The 17,140-nt window shown below is 30.8% G+C and overlaps 1 protein-coding gene across 4 annotated transcripts in view; it reads right to left on the reverse strand.

Annotated features, from left to right (window-relative positions):
• The window catches only part of LOC142224015 (uncharacterized), a 49,918-nt gene that overhangs the window by 7,522 nt on the left and 25,256 nt on the right, over positions 1-17,140 (reverse strand). For 2 of the 4 annotated variants that reach the window (XM_075293826.1, XM_075293825.1), the window contains exons 3-5: positions 13,589-13,704; positions 12,995-13,516; positions 1,465-1,624 (exon numbers count right to left, since the gene is read on the reverse strand). In XM_075293826.1, coding sequence (XP_075149941.1) covers positions 1,465-1,624; positions 12,995-13,516; positions 13,589-13,704 — 798 coding nt within the window. Of the gene's footprint in view, positions 1-1,464; positions 1,625-12,033; positions 12,693-12,994; positions 13,517-13,588; positions 13,705-17,140 lie in introns of those variants that run through there. The other 2 variants (XM_075293827.1, XM_075293824.1) reach the window with 2 other exon arrangements.

The raw sequence follows: 17,140 nt of genomic DNA on the forward strand, positions 1-17,140 counted from the left end.
ATAAATGTTTGGGCAATACTCAAAAATGTATATGCTTGAAGCAAAATATGTTTGGGAGTATATGTTACAGAAGCGATTTTTTGTGAGCGTGTGATGTTAGTATATGGTATCCAACAACCATGCAGGAATTGGTTCATATCAGTCCATAATTATATATAACCTCCATATAAACCGATCCCCAGATTTGACCTCCGGTGCCTTTTGGAGAAGCAAAATTCATCCGATCTGGTTTAAATTTGGTACGTGGAGGTAGTAAATGATATTTAACAACCATGCCAAAATATAGCCCCAATATAAACCGATCCCGAGATTTGGTTTTGGAGCCACTTGGCCGTTAACAACCATGCCTAAATAGGTCCATATCGGTCTATAGTTATATATAGCCCTCACATAAATCGATCCCCAATCACACAAAAATTGGTCCATATCAAGTTCATAATTGTATATAGCCCCCATATAAGCGACCCCCATATTTCAATTCTGGCTCTCTACGTACCGTGCAAACGTCCATATCGATTCGTAATTATTTGTAGACTTACCTATACATAGCTTTTTTGTCTAATATATATCACGTATGGACTAACTCACAATTTAGAAAACTATGTTAAGAAGTTTTAAGATAACACAACCGAAGTAATTCCATTGTGGATGACAGTTTTTCGTGGAAGTTTCTACGCAATCAATGGTGGAGGGTACATAAAATTCGGCCTGACCGAACTTACGGCCGTATATACTTGTTTTTTTTTTTTTTTAATTTATTTTATTTTTTAATACAACCGCTAGAGATAGGGGGTCATGATAATTGTAATTTTAAAAATAATTGAATTTTAATTTTTAATTCAATTGACATTTTGATTTCAATTTTAATTTTTATTTTATAACACTTCAATTAAGTATAATTATTTTTAATATATTGAATATAGAGGGTGTCATGGAAATTGTAATTTTAAGAATAATTTATTAAATTAATTTAAATTTTAGTTTTTAATTCAATTTAAATTATATTTGCAGTTTTAATTTTTATTTTAATTTTAGATATTATTTAATTTAAGTTAATAATTTAATTTGATTTAAATTATTAAAGAATTAAATAAGTATAACTTTTTTAATGTATTGGTCATAGGGAGCCATGAAATTTCACATTAGCATAACCTACCCATAGTTGGGAATTTTTTTGTTCGTATCGAGTGAGTATACTACCTTCAGTGATGTATCAAAAATATTTAGAGTTCATATTTTAAAACATAATGAAAACTTTACTTAAAATCTATTTGATCTTGTAATACTACTCACATTATTAACTACTACATAAATATGAGAAAAAGTGCTGTGATGTGAATGTATGTTTTTGTCTTTTTTTTTAATGTGATTTCATTGATGATGCATTTCGTATATGATCCTCCATCTATTCATAACGTTCGGAGGCCAACACCCAATAAACACAATCCAAAAATTTCAACTTGCCTCTTGGCTTGCATTGTAAATGATCCTTGATGTATTGGCAGGGACATTGAAATTGACCGCAATGACGTCCTGGCTCCAAGGGTGTTACATCCACCAGTCCTCTAATAGCTTCACGGCCCCAACGTGAGGCATAACGTAGAAAAACTTGCACACCGCGTTCCTGGAAATTTTTATGGGGGGTTTTGTTCATAATAAACATTTTAAGGATATAAAAAAAAAAAAACAAACATCAAATAAAAACAAAAATAAAATAAAATTGTGCAACACATTTGTTTGTTTATCATCATTATTACTATTATTATTGATTTTCTTAATTAAAATGATACATTGTATGTGTTATAGGGTAGAAATCATGCAAAATGATATGTGAACTACTACATACATATACTAACAAAAAATGTACTATGAGAATCTACATACATAAACAATCAAGACTTAATTATAGTAGTGATGTAAAGTGTTGTCCTCCAGAGTTTATAATGAAAGTGGTGTAAATTGAAATGAACTTTTATTTGATCAAGTAATAATAGAGAAATTTGGAATTAACAAAATATATATATGAGGTTCTTGTACTAGTTACTTTAGTTTGAGAGGCTGTTGTGTGTTGTTTTGATGTTTAACTTACTTTACATACTACAGTTTGAGAGATACTGGGAGAACTTTGATTGTAGGTTAGGTTAGGTGGCAGCCCTATGTACCAGGCTCACTTAGACTACTCAGTCCATTGTGATACCACATTGGTGAACTTCTCTCTTATCACTGAGAGCTGCCCGATTCCATGTTAAGCTCAATGACAAGGGACCTCCTTTTTATAGCCGAGTCCGAACGGCGTTCCACATTGCAGTGAAACCACTTAGAGAAGCTTTGAAACCCTCGGAAATGTCACCAGCATCACTGAGGTGGGATAATCCACCGCTGAAAAACTTTTTGGTGTTCGGTCGAAGCAGGTATTGAACCCACGACCTTGTGTATGCAAGGCGGGCATGCTAACCATTGCACCACGGTGGCTCCCGAACTTTGATTGTAAGGGGGTGAATAAAGCTACGGTCATAGCAGGGTTGTATTTTGAGCAATTTGGGTTGGTAACAGGGTCGACATTTTGTTCCGATCGCACCAAAATTGATCCAAAAAAATTATTAATTTTTAAATTTGGTCCGATGGTCGGACCAAATGATTTTGGTCTATCGGTCATTTTTAAAAATTTTCTATAGAATTAAAATTTTGACGACATTTTCTATAGAAAAAATATGTTGACGACATTTTTTATTGAAAAAAAATCGAGACGACATTTTCTATTAAAAAAATGTTGACAAAGTTTTCTATAGAAATAAAATTTTGACAAAATTTTCTATAGAAATAAAATTTTGACAAAATGTTCTATAGATATAAAATTTTGACAAAATTTTATATAGAAAAAAAATTATGTCAACATTTTCTATAAAAATAAAATGTTGACAAAATTTTTTATAGAAATAAAATTTTGACAAAATTTTCTATAGAAATAAAATTTTGACAAAATTTGCTAGATACTTTAGTTTGAGAGGCTGTCGTGTGTTGTTTTGATGTTTAACTTATTTTACATACTACAGTTTGAGAGATACTGGGAGAACTTTGATTGTAAGAGAGTGAATAAAGCTAGGGTCATAGCAGGTTTGTATTTTGAGCACTTTGGGTTGGCAACAGGGTTGACATTTTGGTCCGATCGCACCAAAATTGGTCCAAAAAATTATTAATTTTTAAATTTGGTCCGATGGTCGGACCAAATGGAATTTGGTTGATTTTGGTCTACATTCATCAAATCGGTAATTAAAAAAAATTCTATCGAAATAAAATTTTGACAAAATGTTCTATAGAAATTTTTAAATTTGGTCCGATGGTCGGACCAAATGGAATTTGGTTGGTTTTGGTCTATTTTCATCAAATCGACAATTTAAAAAAAAAATCGATAGAACTAAAATTTTGACAAAATTTTCTACAGAAATAAAATTTTGATAAAATTTTTTATAGAAAAAAAAATTTTGTCAAAATTTTCTAAAGAAATAGAATTTTGACAAAATTTTCTATAAAAATAAAATGTTGACATCATTTTTTATAGAAATAAAATTTTGACAACATTTTCTATAGAAATAAAATTTTGACAAAAATGCCTATAGAAATAAAATTTTGACAAAATTTGCTATGGACGGTAATTAAAAAAAATCTATAGAAATAAAATTTTGACAAAATGTTCTTTGGAAATTTTAAATTTGGTCCGATGGTCGGACCAAATGGAATTTGGTTGATTTTGGTCTATTTTCATAAAATCGGTAATTTAAAAAAAAAATCTATATAAATAAAATCTTGACAAAATTTTCTATAGAAATTAAATTTTGACAAAATCTTCTACAGAAATAAAATTTTGACGAAATTTTTTATAGAAATAAAATTTTGTCAAAATTTTCTAAAGAAATAGACAAAATTTTCTATATAAATTAAATTTTGACAAAATTTTCTACAGAAATAAAATTTTGACAAAATTTTTTATAGAAATAAAATTTTGTCAAAATTTTCTAAAGAAAAATTTTCTATAAAAATAAAATGTTGACAACATTTTTTATAGAAATAAAATTTTGACAAAATTTTCTATAGAAATAAAATTTTAACAAAAATTTCTGTTGTAATAAAATTTTGACAAAATTTGCTATGGACGTAAAATTTTGACAAAATGTTCAATACAAGTAAAATTTTAACAACATTTTCTATAGAAATAAAATTTTATTTTTATACAATGTCACAAAATTTTCTATAAAAACAAAAAAAAATGACAAAAATTTCTACAGAAATAAAAATTTGACAAAATTTTCTATCGAAGTAAAATTGCATTTATTTTTTTGAGATAAATTGGACAAATGGCATTATTGGCCACGCTTGCAGGACCATATCGTTAAATGAAATTTTTCATAACCGAACGGCGTTCCACATTGCAGTGAAACCACTTAGAGAAGCTTTGAAACCCTCAGAAATGTCACCAGCATTACTGAGGTGGGATAATCCACCGCTGAAAAACTTTTTGGTGTTCGGTCGAAGCAGGTATTGAACCCACGACCTTGTGTATGCAAGACGGGCATGCTAACCATTGCACCACGGTGGCTCCCAAACTTTGATTGTAAGGGGGTGAATAAAGCTACGGTCATAGCAGGGTTGTATTTTGAGCAATTTGGGTTGGTTCCGATCGCACCAAAATTGATCCAAAAAATTATTAATTTTTAAATTTGGTCCGATGGTCGGACCAGATGGAATTTGGTTGATTTTGGTCTATCGGCAATTTTTAAAAATTTTCTATAGCATTAAAATTTTGACGACATTTTCTATAAAAAAAATATGTTGACGACATTTTTTATAGAAAAACAAGTAAGGAAAGTCTAAAGTCGGGCGGGGCCGACTATATTATACCCTGCACCACTTTATAGATCTAAATTTTCGATACCATATCACATCCGTCAAATGTGTTGGGGGCTATATATAAAGGTTTGTCCTAAATACATATATTTAAATATCACTCGATCTGGAAGAATTTGATAGACTTCTACAAAATCTATAGACTCTAAATTTAAGTCGGCTAATGCACTAGGGTGGAACACAATGTTAGTAAAAAAATATGGGAAACATTTAAATCTGGAGCAATTTTAAGAAAACTTCGCAAAAGTTTATTTATGATTTATCGCTCGATATATATGCATTAGAAGTTTAGGAAAATTAGAGTAATTTTTACAACTTTTCGACTAAGCAGTGGCGATTTTACAAGGAAAATGTTGGTATTTTGACCATTTTTGTCGAAATCAGAAAAACATATATATGGGAGCTATATCTAAATCTGAACCGATTTCAACCAAATTTGGCACGCATAGCTACAATGCTAATTCTACTCCCTGTGTAAAATTTCAACTAAATCGAAGTTAAAAATTGGCCTCTACGGTCATATGAGTGTAAATCGGGCGAAAGCTATATATGGGAGATATATCTAAATCTGAACCGATTTCAACCAAATTTGGCACGCATAGCTACAATGCTAATTCTACTCCCTGTGCAAAATTTCAACTAAATCGGAGCAAAAAATTGGCCTCTGTGGTCATATGAGTGTAAATCGGGCGAAAGCTATATATGGGAGCTATATCTAAACCTGAACCGATTTCAACCAAATTTGGCACGCATAGCTACAATGCTAATTATACTCCCTGTGCAAAATTTCAACTAAATCGGAGCAAAAAAATTGGCCTCTGTGGTCATTTGAGTGTAAATCGGGCGAAAGCTATATATGGGAGCTATATCTAAATCTGAACCGATTTCAACCAAATTTGACACGCATAGCTATAATGCTAATTCTACTCCCTGTGCAAAATTTCAACTAAATCGGAGCAAAAAATTGGCCTCTGTGGGCAAATGAGTGTAAATCGGGCGAAAGCTATATATGGGAGCTATATCTAAATCTGAACCGATTTAGCTGATATTTTGCAAGTTTTTCGAGACTCATAAAATATTCAGATGTACGGAATTTGAGGAAGATCGCTTGATATACACGCCAATTATGACCAGATCGGTGAAAAATATATATGGCAGCTATATCTAAATCTGAACCGATTTTTTCCAAAATCAATAGGGATCGTCTTTGAGCCGAAACAGGACCCTATACCAAATTTTAGGACAATCGGACTAAAACTGCGAGCTGTACTTTGCACACAAAAATACATCAACAGACAGACAGACAGACGGACAGACAGACAGACAGACGGACATCGCTAAATCGACTCAGAATTTAATTCTAAGACGATCGGTATACTAAACGATGGGTCTCAGACTATTCCTTCTTGGCGTTACATACAAATGCACAAACTTATTATACCCTGTACCACAGTAGTGGTGAAGGGTATAAAAATCGAGACGACATTTTCTATTAAAAAAAATGTTGACAAAGTTTTCTATAGAAATAAAATTTTGACAAAATTTTCTATAGAAATAAAATTTTGACAAAATGTTCTATAGATATAAAATTTTGACAAAATTTTCTATAGAAATAGAATTTTTACAACATTTTCTATAAAAATAAAATGTTGACAAAATTTTTTATAGAAATAAAATTTTGACAAAATTTTCTATAGAAATAAAATTTTGACAAAATTTGCTAGATACTTTAGTTTGAGAGGCTGTCGTGTGTTGTTTTGATGTTTAACTTATTTTACATACTACAGTTTGAGAGATACTGGGAGAACTTTGATTGTAAGAGAGTTAATAAAGCTAGGGTCATAGCAGGTTTGTATTTTGAGCACTTTGGGTTGGCAACAGGGTTGACATTTTGGTCCGATCGCACCAAAATTGGTCCAAAAAATTATTAAATTTTAAATTTGGCCCGATGGTCGGACCAAATGGAATTTGGTTGATTTTGGTCTATATTCATCAAATCGGTAATTAAAAAAAATTCTATCGAAATAAAATTTTGACAAAATTTTCTACAGAAATAAAATTTTGACAAAATTTTTTATAGAAATAAAATTTTGTCAAAATTTTCTAAAGAAATAGAATTTTGACAAAATTTTCTATAAAAATAAAATGTTGACAACATTTTTTATAGAAATAAAATTTTGACAAAATTTTCTATAGAAATAAAATTTTGACAAAAATTTCTGTAGAAATAAAATTTTGACAAAATTTGCTATGGACGTAAAATTTTGACAAAATGTTCAATAGAAGTAAAATTTTAACAACATTTTCTATAGAAATAAAATTTTATTTTTATACAATGTCACAAAATTTTCTATAAAAACAAAAAAAAAATTGACAAAAATTTCTACAGAAATAAAAATTTGACAAAATTTTCTATCGAAGTAAAATTGCATTTTTTTTTTTTTGAGATAAATTAGACAAATGGCATTATTGGCCACGCTTGCAGGACCATATCGTTAAATGAAATTTTTCATAACCAAAGCGTTTGTTGATGATGTAGACCATCCGCAACTGCACAGAAAAGAAAGTAACTATCGTTAAACTAATGTTAATTTTGACTTATTTTTATAGCAAAACAAATGTTATAGGTTTTTTCTTTGTCCCGAAATTGTCAAGTAAATTTCATCCGATTTAGTTGAAATTTGGAACGTGGTGTTAGTATATGGTCTCTAAAAACCATGCAAAAATTGGTCCATATCGGTCCATAATTACATATAGCCCTCATATAAACCGATCCCCAAATTTTACCTCCGGAGCCTCTTGGAGGATCAAAATTCATCCGATCCGATTGAAACTTGGTACGTGGTGTTAGTATATGGTCTCTAAAAATCATGCAAAAATTGGTCCATATCGGTTCATAATTATATATAGCCCCCATATAAGCCGATCCAGAAATTTGGTTTTGGAGCCCCTTGGAGGAGCGAATTTCACCCGTTTCAGTTGAAATTTTGTACATTGTGCTAGTATATTGCCGCTAACAACCATACCATACAAAATCCACATCGGTTTATAGTTATATATAGCCCTCAGATAAACCGATCTCCAATCACACAGGAATTGTTCCATATCGGTGCATAATTGTATAAAGCGACCCCCATATTACAAATCTGGATTCCTAATAAGGGTATCGTTAAGCGTGCCAAATTTGGTTCAAATCAGTGCCGATTTAGATATAGCTCCCACATATATCTTTCGTCCGATTTGGACTTATATGGCCTCAAAAGCCAGTTTTGTCCTGATTTGCTTCAAATTTTGCACAAGTAGTGCGTTTAATAGTATCCTTAATTGTGCCACAATTAGTTGAATGGGAATATAAACCTTTATATAGAATTTTCATTGAAGATTGGGGTTGGCATCTAGACAAAGATCCGCTATTTTATTTCGATATTTGGAGGCGGAGGGGGGCCTCCCCTTTGTTCGACTTTTTTTTAAGTACAGTGAAAAAACTAAAATTATCTAAATTATCTGAGATTTACAGAGAACATGTGGTGAGGTTATGGAATTAATATGGGGTACCCGATGATTTCATATGTGGATGGGGAGGGGGACCTCCCCCTTGCCATACTTTTTGAAACTTGGAAAAAAAAATTATGCGATTTGCTTGAAATTTTCATTGAATGTTGGGGTTGGCATCTAGACAAAAATCAGGTACATTATTTTTCGATATTTGATCGGGGAGGGGGACCACCCCTTTGCCCGAATTTTTTTGTTTGAAAGTACAAAAAAACTAAACTCCCCCGACTGAAATTTTATGGAAAAAATGGATTATGAAATTTATATCAGGTTCTCGATTTTTAAATAAAAATAAAAGGGCATAGGGAGACATCCGCTTCTCTTAAGTACATACAGAGAAACAATTAAACTTTGACCGAGTTACTTGAAATTTACAGAGGACTGGGGAGAGGTTACGATATTAATAGTTGATACCTGATTTTGTGATATTTGGACGGAAGAGAGGCCGCCCTTTTAGGCTTATAATTTGCTTGACATTTTCTGGGACATTTACAAAAGGTACGCTACATCACTTTTCGATATTTAGTCGGGGAGGAGGTCCTCCTCTAAAACTGCAAAAAAAAACAACAATTCTTAATTATGAACGAAGAGGCAACCTTCCTTGCCCCACACTTGAAGGAAAGTTTCAAGAATTTTCAGGGAAGGTTAGGGGTGCTATTCAGTACGGTGTTTGTCGAAAGTGACGTCCCTTTAAAACAATAGAGCAAAATTTAACATCGCCGATCTACTTGAAATTTACAGGGAACGTGGGAGGAGGTGATTAAATTTATACATGATTTTTAAATTAGTATATGATTTTTCGATATCTGGTTGGGGAAGGGGAAAATTGAAATAAACTTTGTCGATTTACTTCGATAGAATTTATAGGGACCATTGAGTAGTTGCGAAATTAATATAGGGTACGTGATAGTCCGATATCAGGTCGGAGTGGAGCGAAGGTGGGAGGTGAGAGGGTTCCCTTTTGTCCGTTTTTTTTTTCTTAAATTGAAAGTAGAGGGTTGTCCGTAAATGGAAACTCGCTACATAATTTTATGATTTTTGCACAGGCTTCTGCCAGACTTTTTTTAGTAAAGAACTTAAATTTACATGAAATTGGCAGCCAACGTAGAGGGTGCATCATTTTCCAACATTTTGGCAAATGTTAATGTGGTAAAATTTTTTTGCTTTTTCCGATTTATTGGATGGGAAACAGTAATTCTTTGTATGTTATTATAATATAGTGCTTAATTTTCAGATATGTTGAGGAGAAGGATACATTTCCACACTTAAAATTCACAAGAAATATAGAAGATTTTCCAACTACTTGAATACCGAACATTATTTAAAAAATTTTGAGGAAAGGGTACAGCCTCTCCCCGACATTTTTTAAGACGAACCGTTTTACATATGCATATCAGCCATATTTGTATCTATAAATGAAAAAGCAAGTAGTCCGATTTGTTTGAAAGAATTCAAATCTTTTCGAATTTGTTTTCAGCACGAAGGATATGGTTGACTAAGTTAACGCAAAATGTTCCTACAAAAACACTTCGGAAGGCGCAGCGAAGCGGGCCGGGTTACGCTAGTTTTCTATAAAAATAAAATGTTGACAACATTTTTTATAGAAATAACATTTTGACAAACTTGTCTATAGAAATAAAATTTTGACAAACATTTGCTATAGAAATAAAACTTTATCGAAATTTATATAATAAATAATAAAATTTTGTCAAAATTTTCTATAGAAATAAAATTTTGTCAAAATTTTCTGTAGATATAACATTTTGTCAAAATTTTCTATAAAAAGGATTTATTGACAAAATTTTTTATAAACATAAAATTTTGAAAAAAAATTCTATAGAAATAAAATTTTGACAAACATTTCTGTAGAAATAGAGTTTTGACAAAATATGCTATAGATGTAAAATTTTGACAACATTTTCTATAGAAGTAAAATTTTAACAACATTTTCTATAGAAATAAAATTTTGACAAAATATTCTATGGAAATAAAATTTTGACAGACATTTTCTACAGAAATAAAATTTTGACAAAATTTCCTACAGAAATAAAATTTTGTCAAAATTGTCTACAGAAATAAAATTTTGTCAAAAGTTTCTATAGAAATAAAATTTTGTCAAAATTTTCTATAGAAATAAAATTTTGTCAAAATTTTCTATAGAAATAAAATTTTGTCAAATTTTTCTATAGAAATAAAATTTCGTCAAAATTTTCTATAGAAATAAAATTTTGTCAAAGTTTTCTATAGAAATAAGATTTTTTCAAAATTTTCTACAGAAATAAAATTTTGTCAAAATTTTCTATAGAAATAAAATTTAATCAAAATTTTCTATAGAAATAAAATTTTGTCAAAATTTTCTATAGAAATAAAATTTTGTCAAAATTTTCTATAGAAATAAAATTTTGTCAAAATTTTCTATAGAAATAAAATTTTGTCAAAATTTTCTACAGAAATAAAATTTAGACATAATTGTCTACAGAATTAAAATTTTGACAAAATTTTCTATAGAAATAGAATTTCGACAAAATTTTCTATAGAAATAAAATTTTGTCAAAATTTTCTATAGAAATAAAATTTTGTCAAAATTTTCTATAGAAATAAAATTTTGTCAAAATTTTCTATAGAAATAAAATTTTGTCAAAATTTTCTACAGAAATAAAATTTTGTCAAAATTTTCTATAGAAATAAAATTTTGTCAAAATTTTCTATAGAAATAAAATTTTGTCAAAATTTTCTACAGAAATAAAATTTAGACATAATTGTCTACAGAATTAAAATTTTGACAAAATTTTCTATAGAAATAGAATTTCGACAAAATTTTCTATAAAAATAAAATGTTGACAACATTTTTTATAGAAATAAAATTTTGACAAAATTTGCTAAAGATGTAAAATTTTGACAAAATTTTCTATAGAGGTAACATTTTAACAACATTTTCTATAGAAATAAAATTTTGTCGAAATTTTCTATAGAAGTAAAATTTTAATAACATTTTCTATAGAAATAAAATCTTGATAAAATTTTCTATAAAAATAAAATTGTGACACAATTTTCTATTAAGTAAAATTTTCACAAAATTTTCTATAAAAAAAATTGACAAAAAATTCTACAGAAATAAAATTTTGACAAAATTTTCTATAGAAATAAAAATTTTGATTAGAAATAAAATTGTGACAAAATTTTCTACAGAAATAAAATTGTGACAAAATTTTCTACAGAAATAAAATTTTGACAAAATTTTCTATAGAAATAAAATTCTCACAAAAAAAATTGTGAGATATACTCGGAACAAAGAAAATTTCATTGGTCTGAGAAAATTTTCTTTTGAAAATTAAACTAAAAAATATTCTTTTTTATATTCGCCTGTTATCAATGTTGGCTGGTTTTTATAAGTTGTTTCCAATGAAATTAAATTAATTTTGGCATCAGTTTAACAGCGGCCTTGTAAAATTTAAACCATTTTCATTACAAACTCCAAATAGAAATAACAATTTTTTTCTATATACCATGTATCTACTGTATTATAAAATTAATTATTAATTATATATATTTAATTATTATTATATTGATTTATTATTTTTTTTTTTAAAATTTACAATACACAATTAATCAAAAAATATTTTTATATGATTCCCATGGATAAAAGAAAAATAAGGAAAAAAGAAATTATGCCAATATTTTTTACAAAACTCAAGAAATAGAAGCAAAAAAATAAAAAACTTAAAAATATAAAAAAATTGGGATAAAAACATAAATCGACACAGAAACTATAAACAAACGTTAATTTAAGTTAAAAGTTAATTTTTTTATAACTTAAAAATTTTTCCCCTTTATTTGTGTGTATGCTATCCGAATTCCAAGCAATTGTTGGAATTTTGTTTGGCCATATTTGTGTTTTCTGATTTTTTTCTTAAGTTTTGCCATAGATATTTTATATTTGGTGTTTGGTGATTTAATTTTATTTATTATTTATTATTTTTTTTTTTTTTTGTAAATCCTCTGGCCTCCTATAGCCAACAACCCAGGCAATTAATGCCACAGCATTGTTTACGTTGCAAATGCGTTTTGATTTTATTCCTTAGAACTTCTTCTTCATATTGACAGGGACAGATGGATGATTGCAGGTGACGGGGTGTTTCATGAACACCGGCCTCTTGGACCGTCCAATCAAGACGACGCCTTAAAAAGTCTTTGCCCCAACGTTGTAAATAGCTGAGGTAAAGCTCTTGGGCCACAGCCTAAAGATTTAATATACAATAGGGTGGTTGTGATAAATTATCATAAAAAAAGTAGATAGGTGATTTTTTTTCTTGTATATAAAAATAAAATTGCATAGAAAGTGAATTAAAAACATACAAATAATTAAATAAATAAGAAGTATAAAATATATATGAAATGATATATATTAATAAAAATTAGTTTAAATATTATTTACAAAAAAAATTAAGTAAAAATTTCTTATAGTCTAAAAAAGATATATATATATATAAGACCTTAGAAATTTAGTTTCTATTAAATGATAACAATTAACAACACCCACCTGTTTCCTGGAGACCCTTACAGGCGTTGTCCCCTGTATGACAATATCATTTAAATCAATATCCAATTTTGATTCCCATCCTGCTTTAATATTTTCTCCACCATTCTGTTCGGTATGTTCCAAGAATTCATTTAGGAAATTCACACAAGGACCCGAATCAAAATACAAAAAACATAAATTCACTTTATGACATGAGATGCGTCCTCGATCATCCAATATCAGAAGAATTTTATGTTTCAGCAATTGTTTATTGACACGGGCCAAACATTTCTCCAAGCCACGAGCCAAACGTAATTTCACCCACATGCATAGGAAAATGGCGGCTGCATTTAGGAACAACCATCCTACACCCAATGAGAACAAGGCCACTCCTTGTAAACCGGAGAAGAGTAGCGTGAGTAGGACAGTAAAGGCGAAAAATATCCAACAAACTAAAATGCGTTTATAGCAAATATTGTACATTGTAAAGCGATAATCGTTAACCAAAGTTTCCATGGCATGGACATATTCCTCAACGGTTAACTGAAATTTATGAAACGAATTTCAAAAAAAAAAATTATTTGATTTCGTTTTTGATAGAGAACGGCTACTTACTGTTAACCCTTGAGCCATAAGCTCTTCGGGTACTAATTCTGGCCTGAAAATGGCTGGTGTTACCCAGGGAAATTTGGTATTGGCAGGTAGCAGTGTGACAATGACATCGCCATTAGCTGAAATAGAAATAGAGTGGAATATAATTAAATGACCAATTTTTAGGATAAAACGTTAGCTTGTTGCCGGTCGTACCAGTTAACAACAGCATAGCCAAAAAAAAAACTAAGGAAAGTTTAAAGTGGGACGGGGCCGACTATATTATACCCATCACCACTATGTATACCAACATTTTTGATACCATCTTAACACCTTCAAATTTGTTAGAAGCTATATGATTCCCATATACAAATATTTAAATATGAACCGATTTGGACAAAATTTTCCAAACTTCAACAAAATGTCTAGACCCAAATTTAAATTGGTTAATGATCGCAACGGACCACAATGTTAGTTAGCAATTTTAAGGGAACTTCACAAAAGTTTATTTACGATTTATCGCTCGATATATATGTATTAGAAGTTTAGGAAAATTAGAGTCATTTTTACATCTTTTGGACTAAGCAGTGGCGATTTTACAAGGAAAATGTTGGTATTTTGACCATTTTTGTTGAAATCAGAAAAACATATATATGGGAGCTATACCTAAATCTGCACCTATTTCAACCAAATTTGGCACGCATAGTTACAATGCTAATTCTACTCCCTGTGCAAAATTTCAACTAAATCGGAGCAAAAAATTGGCCTCTGTGGGCAAATGAGTGTAAATCGGGCGAAAGCTATATATGGGAGCTATATCTAAATCTGAACCGATTTGGATGATATTTTGCAAGTTTTTCGAGACCCATAAAATATTCGGATGTACGGAATTTGAGGAAGATCGGTTGATATACACGCCAATTATGACCAGATCGGTGAAAAATATATATGGCAGCTATATCTAAATCTGAAACGATTTTTTCCAAAATCAATAGGGATCGTCTTTGAGCCGAAACAGGACCCTATACCAAATTTTAGGACAATCGGACTAAAACTGCGAGCTGTACTTTGCACACAAAAATACATCAACAGACAGACAGACAGACGGACATCGCTAAATCGACTCAGAATTTAATTCTAAGCCGATCCGTATACTAAAAGGTTGGTCTATGATTACTCCTTCTTGGCGTGACATACAAATGCACAAACTTATTATACCCTGTAGTGGTGAAGGGTATAAATATGGGAAACATTTAAATCTGAAGCAATTTTAAGGAAACTTTGCAAAAGTTTATTTATGATTTATCGCTCGATATATATGTATGTATTAGAAGTTTAGGAAAATTAGAGTCATTTTTACAACTTTTCGACTAAGCCGTGGCGATTTTATAAGGAAAATGTTGGTATTTTGACCATTTTAGTCAAAATCAGAAAAACATATATATGGGAGCTATATCTAAATCGGAACCGAATTCAACCAAATTTGGCAAGCATAACTACAATGGTAATTCTACTCCCTGTGCAAATTTTCAACTAAATCGGAGCAAAAAATTGGCCTCTGTGGTCATATGAGTGTAAATCGGGCGAAAGGTATATATGGGAGATATATCTAAATCTGATTCGATTACAATAAAATTTGGCACACTTGACTACACTACTAATTGTACTCCTAGTGCAAAATTTTAAGCAAATTAGTGTACAACTCTGGCTTCTGGGGCCATATAAGTCCATATCGGGCGAAATATATATATGGGAGCTATATCTAAATCTGAACCGATTTCAACTAAATTTGGCAAGCATAGCTACAATGCTAATTCTACTCCCTGTGCACAATTTCAACTAAATCGGAGTTAGAAATTGGCATCTGTGGTCATATGAGTGTAAATCTGGCGAAAGCTATATATGGGAGATATATCTAAATCTGAACCGATTTAAACCAAATTTGGCACGCATAGCTACAATGCTAATTCTACTCGTTGTGCACAATTTCAACCAAATTGGGCCAAAACTCTGGCTTTTTGGACCATATTAGTCCATATTGGGCGAAAGCTATATATGGGAGCTATACCTAAATCTGAATCGATTTCAACCAAATTTGGCGCGCAAAGCTACAATGCTAAATCTACTCCCTGTGCAACATTTCAACCAAATAGGGCCAAAACTCTGGCTTTTAGGACCATGTTAGACCATATCGGATGAAATTTGCTTCTCTTAGAGGATCAGCAAGCCAAATTTGGGGGTCCGATTATATGGGGGCTAGAGGTAAAAGTAGACCGATATGTCCCATTTGCAATACCATCCGACCTACATCAATAACAACTACTTGTGTCAAGTTTCAAGTCGATAGCTTGTTTCGTTCGGAAGTTAGCGTGATTTCAACACACGGACGGACGGACATGCAAGGTTAGGTTAGGTTAGGTGGCAGCCCGAGGTATCAAGCTCACTTAGACTATTTAGTCCATTGTGATACCACATTGGTGAACATCTCTCTTATCACTGAGTGCTGCCCGATTCCATGTTAAGCTCAATGACAAGGGACCTCCTTTTTATAGCCGAGTCCGAACGGCGTTCCACATTGCAGTGAAACCACTTAGAGAAGCTTTGAAACCCCCAGAAATGTCACCAGCATTACTGAGGTGGGATAATCCACCGCTGAAAAATTTTTTGGTGTTCGGTCGAAGCAGGAATCGAACCCACGACCTTGTGAATGCAAGGCGGGCATGCTAACCATTGCACCACGGCGGCTCCCGGACATGCAAAGATCGACTCAGAATTTCACCACGACCCAGAATATATATACTTTATGGGGTCTTTGAGCAATATTTCGATGTGTTATAAACGGAATGACAAAGTTAATATCCATCCTATGGTGCAGGGTATAATATTGGAAATATTTAAATTGCATAACATTTCGCAAATCTGCATGTATTATGTATAGGTCTGCATTTATGATTTATAGGTGATTTATAGTCGAAATATACGAATTAGAGTATAGGTAAATTTTAATCATTTTTGCGAGTTTTCGACTTAATGGTGACGATTTTACAAGAAACATGTGGATATTTTCCACATGTTCCACATGGATATTTTCCACATGTTTTCCACATATTCTAAAATCAATAGGAATCGTCTTTGAACCAAAAAAGGACCCTATGCCAAATATAAGGACGATCGGACTTAAACTGCGAGCTGGACTTTGTACACAAAAATACAGCAACAGACAGACGGACATCGCTAAATCGACTTAGCAATTAATTCTAAGCCGATCGGCTTAGAAATAAAATTTTGAGAACATTTTCTATAGAAATACAATTTTGAGAAAATTTTCAATAGAAATAAAATTTTGACAAAATTTTCTATAGAAATAACATTTTCAGAAATTTTTCTATACAAATAAAATTTTGAGAAAATTTTCTACAGAAATAAAATGTTGAATAAACTCTGTCCATGGAAATACAATTTTGAGCAATGTTTATATGAAGGTAAATTTTGACAACATTTTCTATAGAAATAAAATTTTGACAAAATTTTCTTTAGAAATATAATCTTGACAAAAATTTCTATACAAATAAAATT

Source organism: Haematobia irritans, chromosome 2 (assembly GCF_050003625.1).
Source record: "Haematobia irritans isolate KBUSLIRL chromosome 2, ASM5000362v1, whole genome shotgun sequence".
Lineage (NCBI taxonomy): Eukaryota > Metazoa > Arthropoda > Insecta > Diptera > Muscidae > Haematobia > Haematobia irritans.